The 13,462-nt window shown below is 41.2% G+C and overlaps 1 protein-coding gene across 1 annotated transcript; it reads left to right on the top strand.

Moving 5' to 3' along the window:
* Positions 1 to 448: 448 nt before the first annotated feature.
* On the top strand, positions 449 to 11,312 carry LOC146490425 (N-lysine methyltransferase KMT5A-A-like). The gene is made up of 6 exons (XM_085153225.1): positions 449 to 10,059; positions 10,156 to 10,318; positions 10,494 to 10,686; positions 10,792 to 10,863; positions 11,177 to 11,248; positions 11,286 to 11,312. Exons 1-6 carry the CDS (start codon positions 9,951 to 9,953, stop codon positions 11,310 to 11,312), a joined length of 636 nt encoding a protein of 211 aa, XP_085009351.1. The 5' UTR covers positions 449 to 9,950.
* Positions 11,313 to 13,462: the final 2,150 nt, after the last annotated feature.

Below are 13,462 nucleotides of genomic sequence, written 5' to 3' on the forward strand. Positions count from 1 at the left end.
CCTGAGGCCACCAAAGCGAAAGCCCTCCGCCACTTGGCTGCGCCTAGAAATCCTGTCCATAAAAATTATGAACAGAACCGGTGACAAAGGGCAGCCCTGGCGGAGCCCATCACCCACCGGGAACGAGTCCGACTGGATGTGATCTGATTTGTTAAACACCATTTCTCTCTTTCTCTCTGTCTCTCACACACACACACACACAACAAAAGAGAGGGAGAGATTCATAACCTCACAGTTTTTAAGCGTGCTGCTGAGGGATTCAAACAAGAGAATTACAAAGCAGCAAAGCTGACAGTCTCTTTACAATCGTAAGACTAACCTACATTCAAAAGACTATTCAAGAAAATATACCTTTAATTTATGCATTTTCTTAAGTTGGTTTGTTTTTTGGTTTTTTTTGTCCATGGTGTTGACAAAATTGTGTATAGCACAGTTTTGGCATTGTGTGTGTGTGTGTGTGTGCGCAAAGGTGGTTTATGAGGACATTTCACAAGAATACACGCCACACTGTCCGGACATTTGGAATTATGAGGACAGGGCCGATGTCCTCACAATTCATGGAATGAAAACTCGATGTGAGGGTGCTTAAATAGGTGTCAAAAGCCTAAATTCAAAATTTCAGCGAAATCGAAAAAAAGTCCTTACTATTCACAATTACCCAACTTTTGTGTATAATCTGTGTATCAACACAGCTCCCCTGTAGACCGGTTTGGGTACTGCACCTGGTCATGAATATTCACACAATGTGTATTTTTTAAGGCTTCTGATTGGCTAACAGCCGGAAGGTCCCTATAATTACGGTTTTTGTCAGATAGTGTGTGTTACATAAAACAATTCTGTGTTCTGATTGGCTGGCAGGCAGAAGGTCCTTATAATTACGGTTTTTTTTTTAAAAAGATTGTGTGTTACATAACAAAGTTCTGTATTCTGACTGGCTGACAGTTGGAAGGTACCCATTGTTGTAGTTTTTATTAAAAATAGTGTTTCAAAACATGACCATAGATAAATCCTTAAAACTCTGTTAAATTTAAAACTCCACTTTCAGTGATACTGAGATGACTAAACTACTTAATCTAGCACTTAATATATACTGTAGTTATGCTTTATTAACTCTTGACTGTGTGATGGTTAATTTTTTAAGCATTTCTTTTTTCATATTTTGCTCTAGGAATCCTTTATATTATATATATTATATGTATTATTATATATTATAATAGAGGAGAGGAGAAAAGTGCGACCGCCTTCGTCAAGAGCAGTTTTCCTATTTTATTGTGAAGGTCCTGTGTTTCCATGTTCATTCTGTTCAGTTTTGCTCCCCCTGTCTCGTTATGGTTATTCGTGTTACTGTGTTCCTTGTGTGTTCTCACTTCCTTCTTATCCTTCTGTGTATTTAGGTCAGTGTCTCCCTCAGTCCTGTGTTGCTTCCTCCCTCCTTACTATGTGCGTGTCCCTGTGTCCTTCCTCATGTATTTAGGGCTCCCATTATAGTTCATGTTATTTTTCCCAGTTTCGGTTTTGTATGACTTTTTTGTGCTCAGTAATAAAGCTGTATTTTAAGTTCACATTTCACCCTAGTGAGTTTGCGTTTGGGTCCTATCCTGCATGAAATCAGCTGCTTTATGACACCATCTGTCATGGCTGGGCAACACTCGTTGCCTTGTTGTTGTTCGTGTGTAATTTACGTTGAGTACGCTAACCACGTTATAAAATTAATGCACGTAAGGTGAACTAGCAAACACCGTCATATTTACATGCGGCTGTCTTCTTGTTTGATGGCAGATACTCCCTTCACCCTGGCCAAAGGCTAAAATGACCAAAGAAAAAGAGGGAAACAGCTAAACATGAGAGGTTTTTGGATAAAGTTTGTGTTTTTTTCCATTGTTTAAGCACTGCTTCCAGCCAAGAGTAATGCCATAAATCCCCTATAGCTGCAGAAACGGCTAACATTCTTATCTTTTTACAAAAAAACAGCTAAACATGAGAGGTTTTTGGACAAAGTGTGTGTTCTCCATTCTTTAAGCACCGGTTCAAGCACCGTTTAAGCACCGGCACCGTTTCAAAAGTACCGGTTTGGTACTGGTATCGGATAAAACCTAAACGATACCCATCCCTAATCATCAGTGCATCAGGAAGATAAACACAAGTGATTAGGTGCTTAGTAAATAGTTCAAGCAGCTGAAACCTCAGGAGGAGGAGGTGGAGCAGGAAGCATCATGGAAGGACAAACCCTTGTAGGATGAAGCACTAATCAGGGCTCCAAGTGCAAGACCAGTAGAGGCTGGTGTTTACCACACCAGGCAGGACCCTAGATCCAGTCTGTGCAAAGATGCCTGCCATATATGATCTCTCACCTTCTCAACAAAATCCAAAGGGTTCTGGATGTGGTGTTTGGAGCTGCATATAAATGGGTTGTGGACAGAAGACAGAAATGTTGAGATGTTATAGGTGACCAAATTGATCATCCAAACAATTGTTCTTAAACATACACCCTGGCCTCATCAGTTCTCATGGCCACTGATCAATGGTCATGACAAATTGGATACTAATGATCATGGAACTGACCTCACAGCCCATTGTTGATGCTAGTTTCTGTCATTATGTAAATGTACTGTTTATAAGGTTGGGGAAACCTGCAGTAGGCTGAGACTGAAGAATTCACCAGTTGGGGATGAAACATTTCTAAAAATCACTAAAAATAGTATGTCCAGATGAACAGATTCAGCATTCTGGTACTCTTTAAAGAATGTAAAAGTAAGGTTTGAGATTAGCCTATAATTAGATAAGTCAGCTGGGTAAAGTGATGACTTTTCTCTTGTTTATAGTCCCCTCATGCTTCAAGAGGACCACCGTCCTGAAGAAACCTAATGTGAGCTGACTCAGTGACTGTCACCCAAGAGCACTTACGCCCATTGTTATGAAGTGCTTTGAGCATATAGTCAAAGTTCACATCACATCTTCAATGCCTGCTCGACCAGTTTCAGTTTACCTACAGGCCAGAAAGATCCACAGATGATGCAATAGCATTAGCTCAGCATATTGCCCTCTCCCACCTGGATCATAAAACACATGCAGTGGTGTGAAAAAGTATTTGCCCCCTTCCTAATTTCTTAGTTTTTTTTATTTAATTTTTTTGCATATTTATCACACTCACATGTTTCAGATCATCAAACACGTTTTCATATTACACAAAGATAATATGAGTAAATACAAAATTTACTAAGGGAAATAAGCTATCCATACCTACCCGGTCCAGTGTGAAATAGTAACTGCCCCCTCTTGTTAAATCATCAATTAACAGTTTTTGTAAAGCTGAGTTCAGTTTCACTGGCCACACCCATACCTGATTATTACAGACCTGCTGAATGAAGAAATCACTTAAAGAGAACCTGTCTGACAAAGTGAAGAAGGCTAAAAGATCTCAAAAAGCCAAAGAGCTTCACAATCTACAAAAACAATATGAGAAACAAAGTCATTGACATCTATCCATCTGGGAAGGGTTACAAAGACATTTCCATCGCTTTGGCACTGCAGAGAGTCATTATCCACAAATGGAGAAGACTTAAAACAGTGCTGAACCTTCCCAGGAGCAGCCTGCCTACCAAAATTACTCTAAGAGCGCACTGCCGACTCATCAAGGAGGTCACAAGAGAACAGCCAGAACAGCATCTAAATAACTGCAGACCTCACTTGTCTCAGTTAAGATCAGAGTTCATTATTCAACAATAAGAAAAAGTCTGGGCAAAAATGGCATCCATGGGAGAGGTCCAAGGAAAAAACTACCATTGACCAAAAAGAACACAAGGGCTCCTCTCATATGTGCCAAAAAACATCTTAATGATCCTGAAGACTTTTGGGAAAATATTCTGTTGACTGACAAGACAAAAGATGAACATTTTGGAAGCTTTGAATCCCGTTACATCTTTTATCAAACTAACACAACATTTCATAAAAAGAACATATAGCAACAGTCACACATGGTGGTGTTATGTGATGGTCTGGAACTGCTTTGCTTCATGACACCTTGCTGTAATTGATGGAACCATGACTTCTGCTCTCTACCAGAAAATCCTGAAGGAGAATGGCCGGCAATCAGTTCATGTCCTGAAGTGGACATGAACTGAACATGAACTCATGAAGTTGGGTACTTGGGTTATACAAAAGGACAATGATCTGAAACACATCAGTAAGTCCACCTTTGACTGGTTAAAAACCCTCAAAAGGAAACCAAAATAAAGGTTTTGGATGGGCAGGTGACACTACCATCATTCGTTGCATTTCAGATGGAGACGAGTCTGCTTACAGAGCAGAGGTGAGAGCCCTGACATGGTGTCAGGAAAACAACCTACTGCTACCTACCCTGTCACTTGGTGTTCGCTCGCTCTGTAGTAGAGTATCACTTCCTGTTCCTGCTCAAACACAGTGGTGTTTCTGAGTAGCTTATTTGCTTAGCAGTTTAATTAACAACTTTTAAATACATTCTTTTTTCAGAGTATAATCTTCACGTGCTTCATCCGAAGCACACTTTCTGTGTACTCACTACCTAATTTATAGCCAAAGTTTTCACTCACTGTCTCTGTACTGTTTTGCTAGCTTAGCTTAGCTCGTAGCCGACTCGTTAGCACCATGGCTACTTCACCTGTCCCTCCTGCACTTTCTTTCATTGTGTCAGATGTTTAGTTACTCCTCGGCCTCCTTTAGCAGTAATGATATCTGTAACAAATGTAGCATATTTGCAGCTCTGGAGGCCAGGATTACTGAATTGGAGACTCAGCATCGCACCCTTCATTCACCCTTAGCTAGCCAGGCCCCTGTAGCTGGTGCAGCCGAAGATAGCGTAGGCCCCGCTAGCTGTTCCCCGGCAGACCCCAAGCAGCTGGGGAAAGAGGGCGGCTGGGTGACGGTGAGGAGGAAGCATAGTCCTAAACAGAAGCCCCAGGTACACCACCAACCCGTTCATGTGTCTAACCGTTTTTCCCCACTCTGCGACACACCCGCTGGGGGTCAAACTCTGGTAATTGGTGATTCTGTTCTCAGACATGTGAAGCTAGAGACACCGGCAACCATAGTCAATTGTCTTCCAGGGGCCAGAGCAGGCGACATTGAAGGAAATTTAAAACTGCTGGCTAAGGGTAAACGTAAATTCAGTAAAATCATAATTCACGTCGGCAGTAATGACACCCGGTTACGCCAATCGGAGGTCACTAAAATCAATATTTAATCGGTGTGCAACTTTGCCAAAACAATGTCGGACTCTGTAGTTTTCTCTGGTCCCCTCCCCAATCAGACCAGGAGTGACATATTTAGCCGCATGTTCTCCTTAAATTGCTGGCTGTCTGAGTGGTGTCCCAGAAACGATGTGGGCTTCATAGATAATTGGCAAACCTTCTGGAGGAAACCTGGTCTTGTTAGGAGAGACGGCATCCATCCCACTTTGGATGGAGCAGCTCTCATTTCTAGAAATATGGACAAATTTATTAAACCCCTCAAAATATGACTATCCAGAGTTGGGACCAGGAAGCAGAGTTGCAGTCTTACACGCCTCTCTGCAGCTTCTCTCCTCCTGCTACCCCCCCAAAAACCCATCTTCATAAAGACTGTGTCTGCTTCCAAAAAGAAAAAAAACAAACTAAAAACCAGCAACAAACAACTTAAACATAAACAATTACAAAGAAAGAACAATACAGTATCCACATCTGAACCAAAGAGTAAAACAGTGAAATGTGGATTATTAAATATTAGGTCTCTCTCCTCCAAGTCTCTGTTAGTACATGACTTAATAATTGATCAACAAATTGATTTACTCTGCCTTACAGAAACCTGACTGCAGCAGGATGATTATGTTAATTTAAATGAATCAACACCCCCGAGTCATTCTAACTACCAGAAATCTCGAAGCACAGGTTGAGGGGGCGGTGTGGCAGCAATTTTTCACACCAGTCTATTAATTAATGAAAGACCAAGACAGACTTTTAATTCATTTGAAAGCCTGATGCTTAACATTGTCCACCCCAGCTGTGAAACTCAGAAACCAGTCTTACTTGTTATCATCTATTGTCCACCCGGCCTTACACAGCAGGGTGAACATGGTTGAAACGCAGACAGACCAGCGACCAGCACACGAGAAGACACGACTTAAATATACACAGAAGAACATCGGGAGATTACACACAGGTGGGGAACATAGCTAGAAGTAATTGACGAGACGAGACAAGGGACAGAAACAAAAAAAAAAAAAAAAAAAGACAAGGAGCATAAGTCCAGAAACACATGAAAACGATTCAAAACAAAGCTAAACCAGATCAAACATGAGTCCACAAAAAAGTTCAGGGGGGTCGACAGCACATGAGCCAAATCCAGAACAGTTCAGGGGGGCGGCCGTGTGGACAGCAGCGGCGGCGGCAACGCAGGCGAAACAAGTCAGGAGGAAGGCAGTGGCGGCAACAGAGCAGGTCCGGAGGCCAACGGCAGTGTAGCAATCGCAGCACCAGACGAGGAGGGACCAGACGAGGAGGGACCAGACGAGGAGGGACCAGACGAGGAGGGACCAGACGGCAGCGTGGCAGCCACGGAACCAGACGGCAGCGTGGCAGCTGCAGGTGGTGACGCTGCAGGCGATGGTGTGTAAGTTGCAGGTGGTGGCTGAACGGACTCCCTAGAGCCGTCAGCGGACACGAGGATATGCTGGCTGGGTCCTCCGGGACCCCCAGCTAACGAGACGTGATGCCGGACGGGCTCCTCGGACCGTGCAGCTGACGAGGCGTGACGCTGACTAGGCTCTCCTGAACCCCCAGCTGACGAGACGTGACACTGGCGGGGCTCTCCAGAACCCCCAGCCGTGCTACTGGCTGAGCTAGCGGCAACACAGGAGACTGAATGGCAGACTGAACTCAGGGCAGCTGGGCAGCAGACTGAACTGAGGGCGACTGAAGTAATGGTTGAGATGATAATGGTGGTGGAGTTGGCAACTGAGCTAAAGGCAGCAGGGCTGCAGACCGAGCTGCAGGCAGCGGGGCTGCAGACTTGAGCTGCAGGCGGGGCTGCAGACTGAGTGGGGGAGGGTGAAGATGAAGTTTGTGGAGAATGAAATCCTGAATGAGCGGGTGCAGTTAGTCCAATAGCCAGGGGTGGCCGGAAATGAGCTGCTGTAGCCTGGCTTCCACAGCGCAGAGCAGCTCACTCTCCCTCATGCTCTAGCCATAGGTTGACCAACCTGGAAGCAGAGTCGATTATGACCTCCTGAAGTTCCTTGGGTGGGGCAAATGCCGATGGATCCATAATGTGGCTGGTCAGTAATGTCACAGCGAACGGGATGAGACATGTGGAGGAATTAAATGAGGATCCAAGCGCAGGTACTCGTAGATGCGAAGGAGATTTATTGAAAAAATAAAGCACAAGGTGGAAATGGCAAAACGGAAACAAAACTAATCTATACTGGGACAAACTAAACTACTGAACAGCAAACATGAACACGAACATGAAGGAAGGTGAGCAGTTGAACCTGAAGTTGGACAGCAGGGTGAACACGGTTGAAACACAGACAGACCAGCGACCAGCACACGAGAAGACACGACTTAAATACACACAGGTGGGGAACACAACTGGAAGTAATTGACGAGACGAGACAAGGGAAGCTAAACTGAATACACTCACATAAGACACGGACCTTCACAATAAAACAGGAAACAAGAAACAACTACACAAAGATGCAGACTAGACACTAAACTAAACCTACAGGAGGGCACCAGAACAAATCTACACTAAACATGAGACACAAAACCTAAGAACTAATCCCTTAACAAGAATAAACAAAAACATAGAATTCTACTAATAATCAACAAAGCACAAGAATCAGAATACAATCCAAAATTAAACCAAAACACAAGAACTCAAAATGCTGGGTCAAAATGACCCAGAACCGTGACACCTTACTTTTTTTCATGTTTGTCAAATAAAGGATGGTTAAAATTCTTTGAGCCTTTAAAAAACACACCTGATTTGTCTGCTAGATGTGGATGTGATTGTTAGCTTCAAGCCACGGCACATCTTGGAGCCACTTTTCTGAAAAAAGTCTTTTCTCTGGCTCTGGTTGGTGTTTCTTAGCTAGTGGTGGCACACCAAAGAAGCTGCTTAATGTCTGTTGTTTTTTTGGACATTTAGCTGGTGACAAGCAACACATGTAAGATTAAATGAGACAGTCAAGTACGCAAAGTGTCACTACGCATTCCTAATTTTTGTCACGCATTCATACCTGCGTACCAGTTATGTGCACCCCTGTCTATAACACACAGCCAAACAACTACTCACTCAATAACTACTATCAAATTATCATATCTATTCAACCTAACATACATGTTTTGCATTTAATCTGTCAAGTTTGTTGTTATAACTAATAACTAATGCAGGAAAATGGCATGTTTCTTTAAGGTTTTGTTCTGCTTGTTCTATATTGTAAACAGAGCCAATTTTACACTGTATAATTTCCATAGGATTTATTAGTTTCAGATTTTTTTAGTCATATCATATGATCTCATTTATTCTGTACTGCTAAACAAAACAATGTTTGGTTTCTCAAACTGTCCATAATTGCTAGTGATAAATTCATTGGTTTCAGGATGCACCTTCTGTATCTTCAAACAAAAGATCAGAACAAAAATATAATAATTAAATACATTTTTCAGAAGAAAGCCACATCTTGATACATGCTGGTTTAACATAAGGATCTAAAATATGTCACACTATGTTGTTGGTTGAATCTCAGATTTGTTTAACATATGCAGATGCAAGTGTAAAACCATTGCTTCAGTGGTGGACCTCGGCTGGTGGTGTGTGATGAAACATGTATTCCCTTGTAGTGTACCTTTGCCTCAAATAAATAACTAAATACTTTTTAAAAGAGGAATTTCCTATAAACAAACAAATGCAATAAAACTCAGTCCTTCGTCACTGTAAATGTTTCACTGAAATTCCATAAAAAAGTCAGAACTCTCATCACCTGACCACTTTTTAGCCAATGAGCTGTTTTTCACCCCTCCCCCTCACTTCGTGACTTCGAGTTGAGGAGTACCGACACCGACGCTGGTGTGGAGAAGCCAACAGGTAACTTTAAACTTTAAACTTTCGAATTTTGCCAGCTTTGTAGCCCAGCAACTGGTCAGATTTAGTTTTGTTGAGATTTTTCTTTGGTGTATATTCCTTGATTGAGTTTTGTATTTCAATGTAATTCTCATGCTAAAGCTAGCTTTTTTGATGACACGCGGTTGTGTATTTAATTAGTCAAGGTTAAATACCTAGTCTAACACACACCTTTTTAGTTAAACTGTAACATTTGAAATTACTGAGATGTTATTATTTATTCATCCATCCCACTGTCTCCAGATTTTAAGCAACGCTGAAATATAGGTGACACGCTATTAATGAGACATTTCAGATAACCGAGGTAGCTAACATTTAACTCTCTGGAGTGCAGATTATATGACCAATTTACGGTGTATCAGCAACATGCGTATATAACAGTTTTTAAAAATGTGTTGATAGGCCAAGTAAAACCAGAGTTATGATACACAATTTACGCTTTTTCCTGAAAACTGTCGTCAAGTTTAGTGCAGGAAAATATAAAAACGGTATTTTCTTAAAAAACAAAACATAGATACATTATTGCCTCTCAATTCAATTTTATTTATATAGCGCCAAATCACAACAAAAGTCGCCTCAAGGCGCTTCATAGATACAGAGAAAAACCCAACAATCTCATTTCCTATTGTGGTGGATAAATGAACATGAGCCGATAAAACAATTAAATCAAAAGTAGTCAAAAACAGCCGATTATACCATTGACTCCAGAGGGTTAAAGACACCTCCTGTGAAAGATCAGTTTTCATTATCAACTATTTTCCTGAAATATTAAATAAATTGTACTATTTTTTTTTCTTTTTCTGAGACAGTGTATTGCAATGAGGCCCCCGAGAGCAAAAATTAAACCAAAAGATGAAGCAGTAAAATTTTCATCTTTGGGGCAGGACAAAGATGGATTTGAAGTGAAATTCATAAATTCAGTAAAAGGTGAGGTACTAGGATACTTGTTGAGGATTTTTGGCACAGTCATAAGTTTAACCATTGTAGTAGACCCATGTTGACATTTTCTATTTTCTTTGTAAGGTCGAGGAGTGTTTAGTAGGTGCAACTATAACAAAGGAGACTTCCTTCTGGAATATCGCGGAGACGTTGTAACCAAGAAGGAATATGAAAACAGAACAAGATTGTACCATGACGCCTTAAAGGTTTTTCTTTTTGAATTCAGGTACAATGGACAACAATTGTGGTATGTAAATTAAAATAATTCATTTTTCAGCCTACTTTTTGCAAAAGTTGTGTCGACCACATTAAGACAAACTGCTAGCTTGTTACAAATCCATATAATTAAAAATGTAATCAAATTGTTCAGCCTTTTTATAAACCTTGTGTAATTTTGTGTCTTACATTTTTTGTTATCTCAGCATTGATGCAGCCAGAGAGGATGGCTCCTTGGGCAGACTGGTGAATGACGATCACGTGAGCCCAAACAGCAAAATGAGGACAATCACAGTAAATGGAAAGCCTCATCTCTGTTTATTTGCCATAAAAGACATCAAGCCGGGGGAAGCAATAACATACAACTACGGTGACTCTGACTGGCCATGGAGAGTAAAGGTACATATTATATTTACATTTACCGTAGTGTAGTGTAGTATTGTATAGTCTCAACTTATCTGTGTTGAATGGATGTTAATGTACTTTTGTGTTTGCTTGCACAAGGTTTCGGAGCACCCTGACCGTTCTCAAGCTGCTGTGCCCATGGCATCGTCCTCCTTTGAAGTTGATGAGCAGGTGACTAATTTTCTGGTGTTGTTATTATTGCAACAAGAACACAGCCGAGTTGTTTGGATGTTGATAGTGAGGGTGTTAGACACAAGTCCTATAGTGTTGGTTAATGTAAGATACCTACATTATGAGGACTGTGTGTGGATACTGCCGAGTGTCATGTTGGTTCACACTGGAGAATTAATTTTCACTCAATATTAATTCATTACATTTACCTCATTTATGTCAATAACCAGTGTACCTTCATAACTGTACTGTATAGTCTCAACGTATCTGTGTTGAATGGATGTTAATGTACTTTTGTGTTTGCTTGCACAAGGTTTCAGAGCACCCTGGCCGTCCTCAAGCTGCTGTGCCCATGGCATCATCCTCCTTTGAAGTTGATGAGCAGGTGACTAATTTTCTGGTGTTGTTATTATTGCAACAAGAACACAGCCGAGTTGTTTGGATGTTGATAGTGAGGGTGTTAGACACAAGTCCTATAGTGTTGGTTAATGTAAGATACCTACATTATGAGGACTGTGTGTGTTTTGGATGCGTAAGTCTATTGAAAGATGGGCTCTCAAGTCTGTGTGTAACAGAGACCCTGCAGTGTATGAAGCTTTCAGGTACATTATTATGAGGACTGTGTGTGGATACTGCCGAGATGTCATGTTGGTTCACACTGGAGAATTAATTTTCACTCAATATTACTTCATTACATATACCTCATTTGTGTCAATAACCAGTGTACCTTCATAATTGTATTGTATAGTCTCAACGTATCTGTGTTGAATGGAATGTTAATGTACTTTTGTGTTTGCTTGCACAAGGTTTCAGGAGCACCCTGACCGTTCTCAAGCTGCTGTGCCCATGGCATCGTCCTCCTTTGAAGTTGATGAGCAGGTGACTAATTTTCTGGTGGTGTTATTATTGCAACAAGAACACAGCCGAGTTGTTTGGATGTTGATAGTGAGGGTGTTAGACACAAGTCCTATAGTGTTGGTTAATGTAAGATACCTACATTATGAGGACTGTGTGTGGATACTGCCGAGTGTCATGTTGGTTCACACTGGAGAATTAATTTTCACTCAATATTAATTCATTACATTTACCTCATTTATGTCAATAACCAGTGTACCTTCATAACTGTATTGTATAGTCTCAACGTATCTGTGTTGAATGGATGTTAATGTACTTTTGTGTTTGCTTGCACAAGGTTTCAGAGCACCCTGGCCGTCCTCAAGCTGCTGTGCCCATGGCATCGTCCTCCTTTGAAGTTGATGAGCAGGTGACTAATTTTCTGGTGTTGTTATTATTGCAACAAGAACACAGCCGAGTTGTGTGGATGTTGATAGTGAGGGTGTTAGACACAAGTCCTATAGTGTTGGTTAATGTAAGATACCTACATTATGAGGACTGTGTGTGTTTTGGATGCATAAGTCTATTGAAAGATGGGCTCTCAAGTCTGTGTGTAACAGAGACCCTGCAGTGTATGAAGCTTTCAGGTACATTATTATGAGGACTGTGTGTGGATACTGCCGAGAGTCATGTTGGTTCACACTGGAGAATTAATTTTCACTCAATATTACTTCATTACATATACCTCATTTATGTCAATAACCAGTGTACCTTCATAATTGTATTGTATAGTCTCAACGTATCTGTGTTGAATGGATGTTAATGTACTTTTGTGTTTGCTTGCACAAGGTTTCAGAGCACCCTGACCGTTCTCAAGCTGCTGTGCCCATGGCATCGTCCTCCTTTGAAGTTGATGAGCAGGTGACTAATTTTCTGGTGGTGTTATTATTGCAACAAGAACACAGCCGAGTTGTTTGGATGTTGATAGTGAGGGTGTTAGACACAAGTCCTATAGTGTTGGTTAATGTAAGATACCTACATTATGAGGACTGTGTGTGGATACTGCCGAGTGTCATGTTGGTTCACACTGGAGAATTAATTTTCACTCAATATTAATTCATTACATTTACCTCATTTATGTCAATAACCAGTGTACCTTCATAACTGTACTGTATAGTCTCAACGTATCTGTGTTGAATGGATGTTAATGTACTTTTGTGTTTGCTTGCACAAGGTTTCAGAGCACCCTGGCCGTCCTCAAGCTGCTGTGCCCATGGCATCGTCCTCCTTTGAAGTTGATGAGCAGGTGACTAATTTTCTGGTGTTGTTATTATTGCAACAAGAACACAGCCGAGTTGTTTGGATGTTGATAGTGAGGGTGTTAGACACAAGTCCTATAGTGTTGGTTAATGTAAGATACCTACATTATGAGGACTGTGTGTGTTTTGGATGCGTAAGTCTATTGAAAGATGGGCTCTCAAGTCTGTGTGTAACAGAGACCCTGCAGTGTATGAAGCTTTCAGGTACATTATTATGAGGACTGTGTGTGGATACTGCCGAGTGTCATGTTGGTTCACACTGGAGAATTAATTTTCACTCAATATTACTTCATTACATTTACCTCATTTGTGTCAATAACCAGTGTACCTTCATAATTGTATTGTATAGTCTCAACGTATCTGTGTTGAATGAATGTTAATGTACTTTTGTGTTTGCTTGCACAAGGTTTCAGAGCACCCTGACCGTTCTCAAGCTGCTGTGCCCA

The sequence above is a fragment of the Neolamprologus multifasciatus genome, unplaced genomic scaffold (genome assembly GCF_963576455.1).
Source record: "Neolamprologus multifasciatus unplaced genomic scaffold, fNeoMul1.2 chr13_unloc_2, whole genome shotgun sequence".
Lineage (NCBI taxonomy): Eukaryota > Metazoa > Chordata > Actinopteri > Cichliformes > Cichlidae > Neolamprologus > Neolamprologus multifasciatus.